Raw genomic sequence first — 16,241 nt, forward strand, 5'->3', positions numbered from 1 at the left:
TAGTAATTCGATGTTGTGTTAAAGTGATGGTAAATGAAACCACGTTATATTTAGTCATTCGATGTTGATTTAAAAACTTACTGTAGTAACTTTTATATAACTGCTACTTTGCTACTGCACGCTCCAGCAGCCCCGACACTAAGTCACTTCTACGTTTTTGCCATTGTCCAATCAACATCGTGGCATTTTAGCATGTTTCACGGGGGATGGGGGGAAACTGGATCTTTTGCACATGCTTTACCAACGCCATGCGTGAAAGATCTGTGTGGTTTTTTTTTTACATTGAAGCATACCACAATTTTGATCGGACCACAGCAAAAACGTCAGGAAAAAAAAAAGTGTCTTAGTGTCAGGGCGAGCGTGCAGTAGCAGTTATATAAAAGTTACTACAGTAAGTTTTAAATCTATGTTTTTTCATCAACGAAAGTAATATTTTTACATTTCACATTGAATGGCTAAATATAAAGTGGTTTCATTTACCATCACTTTAAGTGTTAATAATTTCTCTTGAATAAATGTGTTTCCTTTGCTCTTCTTCTAATATAACGCAAAAGTGCAAATATTTTCTGCATGTGTTCCATTCTTTCTGCACACATGCTGCATTTTCTGCCTTGGGGCATAAGAAAAATAATTTCAGCAGAATACAGAAAAAAGCTTAGTATTTCACAGCAAATAAAATCTACTATACCTGATTCCAGTGGTACAGTTTTGGATACCATCTGGGAGCAATCTTCTCTCTTGGCTTCTCATTTTGAATCAAACTGGAGGAAAGAAATATTTTTTCTTAAGTTACATTTAAACTAGAGACAGAAAGTCGGTACCACATTTCCTAGCAAATAATATAGATATAAACAAATTATGATACAGGTTAACTGCAAAACATGGACCCCCCCCCCCTATCCAAACACATTGATTGTACCTAGCTTGTGTTAATGTGAAAGTATGCAACAAGAAGCCAATTAAGCCAATTTGGACTAATTCTTCCAGAATAAGTAATCAGACAAAGTCATTAAGAATCATTGGACACATCAAATTATATTAAGGTTGCAATATACTGAATATAAATCTAATCATTAAAAAATTATGTTGTACAATGCATTGTAAAATCAAATCACCAGCTTCAAGATTGTAAAGGAAAATATGAAAGAGGACAGACTTACTTTATAAGTTTCTCCCGAACATCCTCTTGAAGCCAGGCAGTCCTATCATGTCCCAAGTTAAGTGACCCATCAGGGTTATGGCAAACAATGTGGTTAATTGCTGATCTTAAAAGATTAATCTGTTTAAAAAATATTAAATGAAAAATTATTTAATAAACACTCTACAATGGGATTGATATAAAACCACGTTAGCTTTCACAGTACCTGCACTATGTCGTCAACATTAAATTGAACATCAAACGCTAGCTCCATGTCACGTTCTGGCCATATTGCAGTACCACTTTCCTTGTGCCATCCCAAACCACAGAGTACACCTGTATAATTTTGTATATTTTGGTCCACTCTAAATAAATAAAAAACAAAAACAAAACAACCAATGAAAATAAAAAGCAGTGTTAAGATATGAAAAAGGAAACAAAACATTTTATAACATTTTCAAATGAGAATCCATATTACATTTTTTTTCTTAATTTCCAGGCCCAGTGAATGGACTTTAGAAATTCTATTAACCCCTTAATGACCACAGCAGTTTTCCATTTTCTGTCCGTTTGGGACCAAGGCTATTTTTACATTTCTGCGGTGTTTGTGTTTAGCTGTAATTTTCCTCTTACTCATTTACTGTACCCACACATATTATATACCGTTTTTCTCGCCATTAAATGAACTTTCAAAATATACCATTATTTTAATCATATCTTATAATTTACTATAAATTTTTTTATAAAATATGAGGAAAAAAAGGAAAAAACACACACTTTTTTAACATTGACCCCCAAAATCTGTTACATATCTACAACCACCAAAAAAAACCCATGCTAAACAGTTACTAAATTTTGTCCTGAGTTTAGAAATACCCAATGTTTACATGTTCTTTGCTTTTTTTGTAAGTTATAGGGCTATAAATACAAGTAGCACTTTGCCATTTCCAAACCATTTTTTAAAAAAATTAGCGCTAGTTACATTAGAACACTGATATCTTTCAGGAATATCTGAATATCCATTGACATGTATATATATATATATATATATATATTTTTAGTAGACATCCCAAAGTATTGATCTAGGCCAATTTTGGTATATTTCATGCCACCATTTCACCGCCAAATGCGATCAAATACAAAAAATCGTTCACTTTTTCACAATTTTTTTCACAAACTTTCGGTTTCTCATTGAAATTATTTACAAACAGCTTGTGCAATTATGGCATAAATGGTTGTAAATTCTTCTATGGGATCCCCTTTGTTCAGAAATAGCAGACATATATGGCTTTGGCATTGCTTTTTGGTAATTAGAAGGCCGCTAAATGCCACTGTGCACCATACGTGTATTATGCCCAGCAGTGAAGGGGTTAATTAGGGAGCATGTAGGGAGCTTTTTGGGGTAATTTTAGCTTTAGTGTAGTAGACAACCCCAAGTATTGATCTAGGCCCAATTTGGTATATTTCATGCCACCATTTCACCGCGATCAAATTAAAAAAAATGTTACATTTTTCACAATTTTAGGTTTCTCACTGAATCATTTACAAACAGCTTGTGCAATTATGGCACAAATGGTTGTAAATGCTTATCTGGGATCCCCTTTGTTCAGAAATAGCAGACATATATGGCTTTGGTATTGCTTTTTGGTAATTAGAAGGCCGCTAAATGCCGCTGCGCACCACGCGTGTATTATGCCCAGCAGTGCAGGGGTTAATTAGGGAGCTTGTAGGGTTAATTTTAGCTGTAGTGTAGTAGACAACCCAAAGTATTGATCTAGGCCCATTTTGGTATATTTCATGCCACCATTTTACCGCCAAATGCGATCAAATTTAAAAAAAAAAAAGTAAAATTTTTCACAGTTTTAGGTTTCTCACTGAAATTATTTACAAACAGCTTGTGCAATTATGGCACAAATGGTTGTAAATACTTCTCTGGGATCCCCTTTGTTCAGAAATAGCAGACATATATGACTTTGGGCGTTGCTTTCTGGTAATTAGAAGGCCACTAAATGCTGCTGTGCATCACACGTGTATTATGCCCAGCAGTGAAGGGGTTAATTAGGTAGTTTGTAGGGAGCTTGCAGGGTTAATTTTAGCTTTAGTGTAGAGATCAGCCTCCCACCTGACACATCAGACCCCCTGATCCCTCCCAAACAGCTCCCTTCCCTCCCCCACCGCACAATTGTCCCCGCCATCTTAAGTACTGGCAGAAAGTCTGCCAGTACTAAAATATTTTTTTTGCATATTTACATATGCTGTGGTGTAGCAGCCCCCCTTAGCCCCCAACCTCCCTGATCGCCCCCAAAACAGCTCTCTAACCCTCCCCATCTGCCCTATTGGGGGCCATCTTGGGTACTGGCAGCTATCGGTACCCATTAGCTCCCCCCTCCCGACGAACCCCCACCACCTGCCTGACTTTTCCCCCCTTTTTTTAACAATTATACTAAAACTTTTTCTGTAGTGTAGCGGTTCCCACCCGCTCCCTCCCCGTGCACACGCGTCCGTGCGCGCCCCCGGCCATCGCCGCCCATGATCCCGCCTCACACCACATCACCAGGGCCATCGATGGCCGCCACCAGGCTCTCACCCACCAACGATACCGGCCATCGATGTCCGGTGCAGAGAGGGCCACAGAGTGGCTCTCTCTGCATTGGATGGCCGTACAAGGTTATTGCAGGATGCCTCCATATCGAAGCATCACTGCAATAACCGGAAAGCAGCTGGAAGCGAGCAGGATCGCTTCCAGCTGCTTTCCACACCAAGGACGTGCAGGGTACGTCCTCAGGCGTTATCTGCCTTTTTTTTTTTTTTTTGAGGACGTACCCTGCACGTCCTTGGTCGTTAAGGGGTTAAACTAAATAAAAATGTATACTATATATATGTAAATTATATAAGTAATGTATACTTATATAATTTATATAAGAATTTACCTGATAAATTCATTTCTTTCATATTGGCAAGAGTCCATGAACTAGTGATGTATAGGATATACCATCCTACCAGGAGGGGCAAAGTTTCCCAAACCTCAAAATGCCTATAAATACACCCCCCACCACACCCACACCCACAATTCAGTTTAACGAATAGCCAAGAAGTGGGGTGATAAGAAAGGAGCAAAAAGCATCAACAAGGAATTGGAATAATTGTGCTTTAAAAATCATAACCACCATAAAAAGGGTGGGTCTCATGGACTCTTGCCAATATGAAAGAAATTAATTTATCAGGTAAATTCTTACATAAATTATGTTTTCTTTCATGTAATTGGCAAGAATCCATGAGCTAGTGACGTATGGGATAGCAAATACCCAAGATGTGGAACTCCACGCAAGAGTCACATGAGAGGGAGGGATAAAAATAAACACAGCCAATTCCGCTGAAAAATTAATCCACAACCCAAATCAAAAATTTTAATCTTTATAATGAAAAAAACTGAAATTATAAGCAGAAGAATCAAACTGAAACAGCCTGAAGTACTTTTCTACCAAAAACTGCTTCTGAAGAAGAAAAAACATTAAAATGGTAGAATTTAGTAAAAGTATGCAAAGAAGACCAAGTTGCTGCTTTGCAAATCTGATCAACAGAAGCTTCATTCTTAAAAGCCCAGGAAGTGGAAACTGACCTAGTAGAATGAGCCGTAATCCTCTGAGGCGGGGATTTACCCGACTCCAAATAAGCATGATGAATCAAAAGCTTTAACCAAGATGCCAAAGAAATGGCAGAAGCCTTCTGACCTTTCCTAGAACCAGAAAAGATAACAAATATACTAGAAGTCTTCCTGAAATCTTTAGTAACTTCAACATAATATTTCAAAGCTCTTACCACATCCAAAGAACGTAAAGATCTCTCCAGAGAATTCTTAGGATTAGGACACAAAGAAGGGACAACAATTTCTCTACTAATGTTGTTGGAGTTCACAACTTTAGGTAAAAATTTAAACGAAGTCCGCAAAACTGCCTTATCCTGATGAAAAATCAGAAAAGGAGACTCACAAGAAAGAGCAGATAATTCAGAAACTCTTCTAGCAGAAGAGATGGCCAAAAGGAAGAACACTTTCCAAGAAAGTAATTTAATGTCCAGAGAATGCATAGGCTCAAACGGAGGAGCATGTAAAGCTTTCAAAACCAAATTAAGATTCCAAGGAGGAGAAATTGATTTAATGACTAAAGCCTGTACAAAACAATGAATATCAGGAAGATTAGCAATTTTTCTGTGGAACAGAACAGAAAGAGCAGATATTTGTCCTTTCAAGGAACGTGCAGACAAACCCTTATCTAAACCATCCTGAAGAAACTGTAAAATTCTATGAATTCTAAAAGAATGCCAAGAGAAATTATGAGAAGAGCACCATGAAATGTAAGTCTTCCAAACTCGATAATAAATCTTTCTAGACACAGATTTACGAGCCTGCAACATAGTATTAATCACGGAGTCAGAGAAACCTCTATGACTAAGCGTTCAATTTCCATACCTTCAAATTTAATGATTTGAGATCCTGATGGAAAAACGGGCCTTGAGATAGAAGATCTGGCCTTAACGGAAGTGGCCAAGGTTGGCAACTGGACATCCGAATAAGATCCGCATACCATAACCTGTGTGGCCATGCTGGAGCCACCAGCAGTACAAACGAACGCTCCATTATGATTTTGGAAATCACTCTTGGAAGAAGAACAAGAGGCGGAAAAATATAGGCAGGTTAATAACTCCAATGAAGTGTCAACGCATCCACTGCTTCCGCCTGAGGATCCCTGGACCTGGACAGATACCTGGGAAGTTTCCTGTTTAGATGAGAAGCCATCAGATCTATTTCTGGAAGCCCCCACATCTGAACAATATGAAAAAACACATCTGGGTGAAGAGACCACTCTCCCGGATGTAAAGTCTGGCGACTGAGATAATCCGCTTCCCAATTGTCTATACCTGGGATATGGACCGCAGAAATTAGACAGGGGCTGGATTCCGCCCAAGCAAGTATCCGAGATACTTCTTTCATAGCTTGAGGACTGTGAGTCCCACCCTTATGATTGACATACGCCACGGTTGTGTCTGTCTGAAAACAAATAAATGGTTCTCTCTTCAGTAGAGGCCAAAACTGAAGAGCTCTGAGAATCGCACGGAGTTCCAAAATATTGATTGGTAATCTCGCCTCTTGAGATTTCCAAACCCCTTACGCTGTCAGAGATCCCCAGACAGCTCCCCAACCTGAAAGACTTGCATCTGTTGTGATCACAGTCCAAGTTGGACGAACAAAAGAGGCCCCTTGAATTATACGATGGTAATCTAACCACCAAGTCAGAGATAGTCGAACATTGGGATTTAAGGATATTAATTGTGATATCTTTGTATAATCCCTGAACCATTGGTTCAGCATACAAAGCTGAAGAGGTCTCATGTGAAAACGAGCAAAGGGGATCGTGTCAGATGCTGAAGTCATGAGACCTAAAACCTCCATGCACATAGCTACTGAAGGGAATGATTGAAACTGAAGGTTCTGACAAGCTGCAACCAATTTCAGACGTCTCTTGTCTGTTAGAGACAAAGTCATGGATACTGAATCTATTTGGAAACCTAAAAAGGTTACCCTTGTCTGAGGAATCAAGGAACTTTTTGGTAAATTCATCCTCCAACCATGTCTTTGAATAAACAACACTAGTTGATTCGTGTGAGATTCTTCAGAACGTAAAGACTGAGCAAGTACCAAGATAACGTCCAAATAAGGAAATACCGCAATACCCCGCTCTCTGATTACAGAGAGTAGGGCACCGAGAACCTTTGAAAAGATCCTTGGCGCGGTCGCTAGGCCAAAAGGAAGAGCAACAAATTGGTAATGCTTGTCTAGAAAAGAGAATCTCAGGAACTGATAATGATCTGGATGAATCGGAATATGAAGATATGCATCCTGTAAGTCTATTGTGGACATATAATGCCCTTGCTGAACAAAAGGCAGAATAGTCCTTATAGTCACCATTTTGAATGTTGGTATTCTTACATAACGATTCAAAATTTTTAGATCCAGAACTGGTCTGAAAGAATTCTCCTTCTTTGGGACAATGAACAGATTTGAATAAAACCCCAGACCCCGTTCCTGAAAAGGAACCGGCACAATTAACCCAGATAACTCCAGGTCTGAAACACACTTCAGGAAAGCCTGAGCTTTCTCTGGGTTCACTCGAATCCGTGAGAGAAAGAAACTTCTCACAGGCGCTCTTTACTTTGAAACCTATTCTGTACCCCTGAGAGACAATGTTCTGAATCCAATGATTTTGGACTGAATTGATCCAAACATCCTTGAAAAATCTTAGTCTGCCCCCTACCAGCTGAGCTGGAATGAGGGCCGCACCTTCATGCAGACTTGGGGGCTGATTTAGATCCTTTAAATGGCTTGGATTTATTCCAGACTGGAGAAGGCTTCCAATTGGAAACCGTTCCCTTAGGGGAAGGATTAGGTTTCTGTTCCTTATTTTGTCGAAAGGAACGAAAACGGTTAGCAGCCTTAAATTTCCCCTTAGATTTTTTATCCTGAGGCAAAAAAGCTCTCTTCCCCCCAGTGACAGTTGAAATACTCTAATCCAACTGAGAACCAAATAATTTATTACCTTGGAAAGAGAGAGATAGCAAAGTTGATTTAGAAGTCATATCAGCATTCCAAGATTTAAGCCATAAAGCTCTTTTAGCTAAAATAGCTAAAGACATATATCTAACATCAATTCTGATGATATCAAAAATGGCATCACAAATGAAACTATTAGCATGTTGAATTAACAATGCTATACACATTATGATCTGGTACTTGTTGCGCTAAGGATTCCAACCAAAAAGTTGAAGCAGCTGCAACATCAGCCAAAGAAATAGCAGGCCTAAGAAGATGACCTGAACATAAATAAGCCTTTCTTAGATAAGATTCAAGTTTCCTATCTAAAGGATCTTTAACCCTTTGAGTGCTAAGCACTTTCCCACCTGGGTGCTAAGGTGATTGAAGTTTTTTTTTTAATTTTAGATTTTTTTTTTTCTTAAACTTTTATATATATTTTTTCAGATCCCCAAGACTTACATCATTGCAAAGGTTAGGCGATTACCTTTCCAATGGTGGGTCTTGGGGGTCTGTAGCTGCTTAGATGCCTGAGATACAGGCGTCTAAGCAGCATGCCCCCTTTCCCTATACTTTGTATTGTCAGTTTGTTAATAAAGTTGCGCGGTGACGTCACCGCGCAAAACGGGAAGCCCCGGCGATGCCTGTCAATATGCAGGTCTGATCGCCGGGTGGGAGCCCCCAGATCTCCCTCAATGTGGGAGAGTGCTAGCGACGGCTCTGAGCCGTCGTTAGCACCAAAGTGGGAAACTCTGTGACGGCTCAGAGGCGTCGTTAGCACTCAAGGAGTTAAAAGAAGTACTATCTGCCGTAGGAATAGTAGTATGCTTAGCAAGAGTAGAGATGGCCCCATCAACTTTGGGGATCTTTTCCCAAAACTCCAATCTATCAGTCAGCAAAGGATACAGTTTTCTGAAATAGCATCAGGAACTGGAAAAACCTCAGGAATAACTACATGAGGTTTAAAAACCAAATTTAAACGTTTACTAGTTTTAATATCAAGAGGACTAGTCTCCTCCATATCTAATGCAATCAACACCTCTTTTAATAAGGAACGAATATACTCCATTTTAAATAAGTATGAAGATTTGTCAGTGTCAATATCTGAGGCAGAATCTTCTGAACCAGATAGATCCTCATCAGAGATAGATAAATCAGAATGTTGTCGGTCATTTAAAAATTCATCAATTTTATGAGAAGTTTTAAAAGACCTTTTACGTTTATTAGAAGGCGGTATGGCAGACAAAGCCTTCTGAATGGAATTAGAAACAAATTCTCTCAAATTAACAGGAATATCCTGAGCATTAGATGTTGAAGGACCAGCAACAGGTAATGAACCACTACTAATGGAAATATTGTCTGCATGTAAAAGGTTGTCATGACAACTATCACAGACTACAGCCGGAGGAACAGTTACCACAAGTTTACAACAAATGCACTTAGCTTTGTTAGAACCGACATCAGGCAGCAGGATTCCAGTAGTAGATTCTGAGACAGCGTCAGATTGAGACATCTTGCAATATGTAAGAGAAAAAATAACATATAAAGCAAAATTATCAAATTATATATTATATATAATATTATATATTATAAATGAATCTCTACGACCGATAACAGAGAACCTATGAAATAGATCCCCGTTAGGATGACCATTGTATTCAATAGGTAATACTCCCTTCACATCCCTCTGTCATTCACTGCACTCTGAGAGGAACCGGGCTTCAAAAAGCTGAGAAGCGCATATCAACGTAGAAATCTAGCACAAACTTACTTCACCATCTCCATAGGAGGCAAAGTTTGTGAAACTGAATTGTGGGTGTGGTGGGGGGTGTATTTATAGGCATTTAGAGGTTTGGGAAACTTTGCCCCTCCTGGTAGGATTGTATATCCCATACATCACTAGCTCATGGACTCTTGACAATTACATGAAAGAAATATATATATATATATATATATATATATATATATATATATATATATATATATATATGATTCTGTATAGACTGCTGTGAGAAAAGTACCCAAAACAAACAAATACATACTCTGGGTCAGATGATCAAAAACTCGCCGGCATGGAGAGAAACCTTGAAAAATCTTTGGAGGCTTTTTTTTTTAGCATTAATTTGCAATGTAGGTGTCTCTCCACATAGAGAGAAACACAACTCTCAAGTTTATAAGACGTATTAGATCATCTCGACAGAGCAGAAAATTTAGATCATCAGAGCCTAAGTGATATAGACATTGGACCAAGAGAGAGTACTATGTATTCTGTATATCAGGTAGTGTAGGAGAAGAATGGTATAGAGAAAGGTGGGTAGATTTAAAGCACGGAAAGGGCTATAATGATAGCATCTAAAACAATAGCAATAAAATGCCAAATATTCTAACACAAAAATTTTAAAAAAAAAATGCTTAAAAACAGAATTTATGTTTACCTGATAAATTGCTTTCTCCAACGGTGTGTCCGGTCCACGGCGTCATCCTTACTTGTGGGATATTCTCTTCCCCAACAGGAAATGGCAAAGAGCCCAGCAAAGCTGGTCACATGATCCCTCCTAGGCTCCGCCTACCCCAGTCATTCGACCGACGTTAAGGAGGAATATTTGCATAGGAGAAACCATATGTTACCGTGGTGACTGTAGTTAAAGAAAATAAATTATCAGACCTGATTAAAAAAACCAGGGCGGGCCGTGGACCGGACACACCGTTGGAGAAAGCAATTTATCAGGTAAACATAAATTCTGTTTTCTCCAACATAGGTGTGTCCGGTCCACGGCGTCATCCTTACTTGTGGGAACCAATACCAAAGCTTTAGGACACGGATGAAGGGAGGGAGCAAATCAGGTCACCTAAATGGAAGGCACCACGGCTTGCAAAACCTTTCTCCCAAAAATAGCCTCAGAAGAAGCAAAAGTATCAAATTTGTAAAATTTAGAAAAAGTGTGCAGTGAAGACCAAGTCGCTGCCTTACATATCTGATCAACAGAAGCCTCGTTCTTGAAGGCCCATGTGGAAGCCACAGCCCTAGTGGAGTGAGCTGTGATTCTTTCAGGAGGCTGCCGTCCGGCAGTCTCATAAGCCAATCGGATAATGCTTTTAATCCAGAAGGAGAGAGAGGTAGAAGTTGCTTTTTGACCTCTCCGTTTACCAGAATAAACAACAAACAAAGACAAAGTTTGTCTGAAATCCTTAGTAGCTGCTAAGTAAAATTTGAGAGCACGAACTACATCCAAGTTGTGCAACAAACGTTCCTTCTTTGAAACTGGATTAGGACACAAAGAAGGCACAACTATCTCCTGGTTAATGTTTTTGTTAGAAACAACTTTTGGAAGAAAACCAGGTTTAGTACGCAAAACCACCTTATCTGCATGGAACACCAGATAAGGAGAAGAACACTGCAGAGCAGATAATTCTGAAACTCTTCTAGCAGAAGAAATTGCAACCAAAAACAAAACTTTCCAAGATAATAACTTAATATCAACGGAATGTAAGGGTTCAAACGGAACCCCCTGAAGAACTGAAAGAACTAGGTTGAGACTCCAAGGAGGAGTCAAAATTTTGTAAACAGGCTTGATTCTAACCAGAGCCTGAACAAAGGCTAGAACATCTGGCACAGCTGCCAGCTTTTTGTGAAGTAACACAGACAAGGCAGAAATCTGTCCCATCAAGGAACTTGCAGATAATCCTTTTTCCAATCCTTCTCGAAGGAAGGATAGACCTTAGGAATCTTAACCTTGTCCCAAGGGAATCCTGCAGATTCACACCAACAGATATACCAAATTATGTGGTAATTTTTCTGGTTACAGGCTTTCAGGCCTGAACAAGAGTATTAATAACAGAATCTGAGAACCCTCGCTTTGATAAGATCAAGCGTTCAATCTCCAAGCAGTCAGCTGGAGTGGGTCGAACGGACCTAGAACAAGAAGGTCTCGTCTCAAAGGTAGCTTCCATGGTGGAGCCGATGACATATTCACCAGATCTGCATACCAAGTCCTGCGTGGCCACGCAGGAGCTATCAAAATCACCGACGCCCTCTCCTGATTGATCCTGGCTACCAGCCTGGGGATGAGAGGAAACGGCGGGAACACATAAGCTAGTTTGAAGGTCCAAGGTGCTACTAGTGCATCCACTAGAGCCGCCTTGGGATCCCTGGATCTGTACCCGTAGTAAGGAACTCTGAAGTTCTGACGAGAGGCCATCAGATCCATGTCTGGAATGCCCCACGGTTGAGTGACTTGGGCAAAGATTTCCGGATGGAGTTCCCACTCCCCCGGATGCAATGTCTGACGACTCAGAAAATCCGCTTCCCAATTTTCCACTCCTGGGATGTGGATAGCAGACAGGTGGCAGGAGTGAGACTCCGCCCATAGAATGATTTTGGTCACTTCTTCCATCGCTAGGGAACTCCTTGTTCCCCCCTGATGGTTGATGTATGAACTTGGCCCTCGCTAGCTGAGGCCAAGCTTTGAGAGCATTGAATATCGCTCTCAGTTCCAGAATATTTATCGGTAGAAGAGATTCTACCCGAGACCAAAGACCCTGAGCTTTCAGGGATCCCCAGACCGCGCCCCAGCCCATCAGACTGGCGTCGGTCGTGACAATGACCCACTCTGGTCTGCGGAAGGTCATCCCTTGTGACAGGTTGTCCAGGGACAGCCACCAACGGAATGAGTCTCTGGTCCTCTGATTTACTTGTATCTTCGGAGACAAGTCTGAATAGTCCCCATTCCACTGACTGAGCATGAACAGTTGTAATGGTCTTAGATGAATGCGCACAAAAGGAACTATGTCCATTGCCGCTACCATCAAACCTATCACTTCCATGCACTGCGCTATGGAAGGAAGAGGAACGGAATGAAGTATCCGACAAGAGTCTAGAAGTTTTGTTTTTCTGGCTTCTGTCAGAAAAATCCTCATTTCTAAGGAGTCTATTATAGTTCCCAAGAAGGGAACCCTCGTTGACGGAGATAGAGAACTCTTTTCCACGTTCACTTTCCATCCGTGAGATCTGAGAAAGGCCAGGACAATGTCCGTGTGAGCCTTTACTTGAGGAAGGGACGACGCTCGAATCAGAATGTCGTCCAAGTAAGGTACTACAGCAATGCCCCTTGGTCTTAGCACCGCCAGAAGGGACCCTAGTACCTATGAGAAAATCCTAGGAGCAGTGGCTAATCCGAAAGAAAACGCCACGAACTGGAAATGCTTGTCCAGGAATGCAAACCTTAGGAACCGATGATGTTCCTTGTGGATAGGAATATGTAGATACGCATCCTTGAAATCCACCTTGGTCATGAATTGACCTTCCTGGATGGAAGGAAGAAGTGTTCGAATGGTTTCCATCTTGAACGATGGAACCTTGAGAAACTTGTTCAAGATCTTGAGATCTAAGATTGGTCTGAACGTTCCCTCTTTTTTGGGAACTATGAACAGATTGGAGTAGAACCCCATCCCTTGTTCTCCTAATGGAACAGGATGAATCACTCCCATTTTTAGCAGGTCTTCTACCCAATGTAAGAATGCCTGTCTTCTTATGTGGTCTGAAGACAACTGAGACCTGTGGAACCTCCCCCTTGGAGGAAGCCCCTTGAACTCCAGAGAATAACCTTGGGAGACTATTTCTAGCGCCCAAGGATCCAGAACATCTCTTGCCCAAGCCTGAGCGAAGAGAGAGAGTCTGCCCCCCACCAGATCCGGTCCCGGATCGGGGGCCCGCATTTCATGCTGTCTTGGTAGCAGTGGCAGGTTTCCTGGCCTGCTTTCCTTTGTTCCAGCCTTGCATAGGTCTCCAGGCTGGATTGGCTTGAGAAGTATTACCTTCCTGCTTAGAGGACGTAGCCCTTGGGGCTGATCCGTTTCTGCGAAAGGGACGAAACTTAGGTTTATTTTTGGTCTTGAAAAGACCTATCCTGAGGAAGGGCGTGGCCCTTGCCCCCAGTGATATCAGAGATAATCTCTTTCAAGTCAGGGCCAAAGAGTGTTTTCCCCTTGAAAGGAATGTCAAGCAATTTGTTCTTGGAAGACGCATCCGCTGCCCAAGATTTTAACCAAAGCGCTCTGCGCCACAATAGCAAACCCAGAATTTTTTCGCCGCTAACCTAGCCAATTGCAAGGTGGCGTCTAGGGTGAAAGAATTAGCCAATTTAAGAGCACGAATTCTGTCCATAATCTCCTCATAAGAAGAAGAATTACTAATAATCGCCTTTCCTAGCTCATCAAACTAGAAACACGCGGCTGCAGTGACAGGGACAATGCATGCAATTGGTTGTAGAAGGGAACCTTGCTGAACAAACATCTTTAGCAGACCTTCTAATTTTTTATCCATAGGATCTTGGAAAGCACAACTATCTTCTATGGGTATAGTGGCGCGCTTGTGTAGAGTAGAAACCGCCCCCTCGACCTTGGGGACTGTCTGCCATCAGTCCTTTCTGGGGTCGACTATAGGAAAACAATTTTATAAATATGGGGGGAGGTACTAAAGGTATACCGGGCCTGTCCCATTCTTTACTAACAATGTACGCCACCCGCTTGGATATAGGAAAAGCTTCGGGGGGCCCCGGGGCCTCTAAGAACTTTTCCATTTTACATAGTGGTTCTGGAATGACCAGATAATCACAATCATCCAAATTGGATAACACCTCCTTAAGCAGAGCGCGGAGATGTTCCAACTTAAATTTAAAAGTAATCACATCAGGTTCAGCTTGTTGAGAAATGTTTCCTGAATCTGAAATTTCTCCCTCAGACAAAACCTCCCTGGCCCCCTCAGACTGGTGTAGGGGCCCTTCAGAAACCATATCATCAGCGTTCTCATGCTCTACAGAATTTTCTAAAACAGAGCAGTCGCGCTTTCGCTGATAAGTGGGCATATTGGCTAAAATGTTTTTGATAGAATTATCCATTACAGCCGTTAAATGTTGCATAGTAAGGAGTATTGGCGCACTAGATGTACTAGGGGCCTCCTGTATGGGCAAGACTGGTGTAGACGAAGGAGGGGATGATGCAGTACCATGCTTACTCCCCTCACTAGAGGAATCATCTTGGGCATCATTTTTACTAAATTTTTTTTATGACATAAAATACATATAGTTAAATGAGAAGGAACCTTGGTTTCCCCACAGTCAGAACACAATCTATCTGGTAGTTCAGACATGTTAAACAGGCATAAACTTGATAACAAAGCACAAAAACCGTTTTAAAATAAAACCGTTACTGTCACTTTAAATTTTAAACTAAACACACTTTATTACTGCAATTGCAAAAAAGTATGAAGGAATTGTTCAAAATTCACCAAAATTTCACCACAGTGTCTTAAAGCCTTAAAAGTATTGCACACCAAATTTGGAAGCTTTAACCCTTAAAATAACGGAACCGGAGCCGTTTTTATATTTAACCCCTTTACAGTCCCTGGAATCTGCTTTGCTGAGACCCAACCAAGCCCAAAGGGGAATACGATACCAAATGATGCCTTCAGAAAGACTTTTCTATGTATCAGAGCTCCACACACATGCAGCTGCATGCCATGCTGTCCTCAAAAACAAGTGCGCCATACCGGCGCGAAAATGAGGCTCTGACTATGATTAGGGAAAGCCCCTAAAGAATAAGGTGTCTAAAACAGTGCCTGCCGATATAATCATATCAAAATACCCAGAATAAATGATTCCTCAAGGCTAAATATGTGTTAATAATGAATCGATTTAGCCCAGAAAAAGTCTACAGTCTTAATAAGCCCTTGTGAAGCCCTTATTTACTATCTTAATAAACATGGCTTACCGGATCCCATAGGGAAAATGACAGCTTCCAGCATTACATCGTCTTGTTAGAATGTGTCATACCTCAAGCAGTAAGAGACTGCACACTGTTCCCCCAACTGAAGTTAATTGCTCTCAACAGTCCTGTGTGGAACAGCCATGGATTTTAGTTACGGTGCTAAAATCATTTTCCTCATACAAACAGAAATCTTCATCTCTTTTCTGTTTCTGAGTAAATAGTACATACCAGCACTATTTTAAAATAACAAACTCTTGATTGAATAATAAAAACTACAGTTAAACACTAAAAAACTCTAAGCCATCTCCGTGGAGATGTTGCCTGTACAACGGCAAAGAGAATGACTGGGGTAGGCGGAGCCTAGGAGGGATCATGTGACCAGCTTTGCTGGGCTCTTTGCCATTTCCTGTTGGGGAAGAGAATATCCCACAAGTAAGGATGACGCCGTGGACCGGACACACCTATGTTGGAGAAAACAAGGATACTACAATAATGGTATGACAAACTTCAGCCTTGTCATACGTTTGGTGGAAATCTGCACTTGACATTAAAAGAGAGCAATAGTTTCACCTTCAATGATCCAGTATCTCCAAACAATGGTGTAGCCCCTTTTATGCTAGAAGTTGGTTTATTAGTTAAAGGGACAGTCTACTCCAATATTTTTATTTTTTAAAAAGATAGATAATCCCTTACTTTGTATCTAAGCCTCTGCCGACTGCCTCCTTATCACATGGCTATTATTTAATATCTATT

General features: G+C 40.8%; 1 protein-coding gene across 1 annotated transcript in view; it reads right to left on the reverse strand.

Annotated features, from left to right (window-relative positions):
- Positions 1 to 682: 682 nt before the first annotated feature.
- The window catches only part of TDRD9 (tudor domain containing 9), a 680,447-nt gene continuing 664,888 nt past the window's right edge, over positions 683 to 16,241 (reverse strand). The window contains exons 21-23 of the mRNA XM_053706205.1: positions 1,365 to 1,503; positions 1,161 to 1,279; positions 683 to 761 (exon numbers count right to left, since the gene is read on the reverse strand). Of these exons, the coding sequence (XP_053562180.1) occupies positions 683 to 761; positions 1,161 to 1,279; positions 1,365 to 1,503 (337 nt within the window). The remainder of the gene's footprint in view (positions 762 to 1,160; positions 1,280 to 1,364; positions 1,504 to 16,241) is intronic.

This window comes from Bombina bombina, chromosome 1 (genome assembly GCF_027579735.1).
Source record: "Bombina bombina isolate aBomBom1 chromosome 1, aBomBom1.pri, whole genome shotgun sequence".
NCBI classification, from domain to species: domain Eukaryota; kingdom Metazoa; phylum Chordata; class Amphibia; order Anura; family Bombinatoridae; genus Bombina; species Bombina bombina.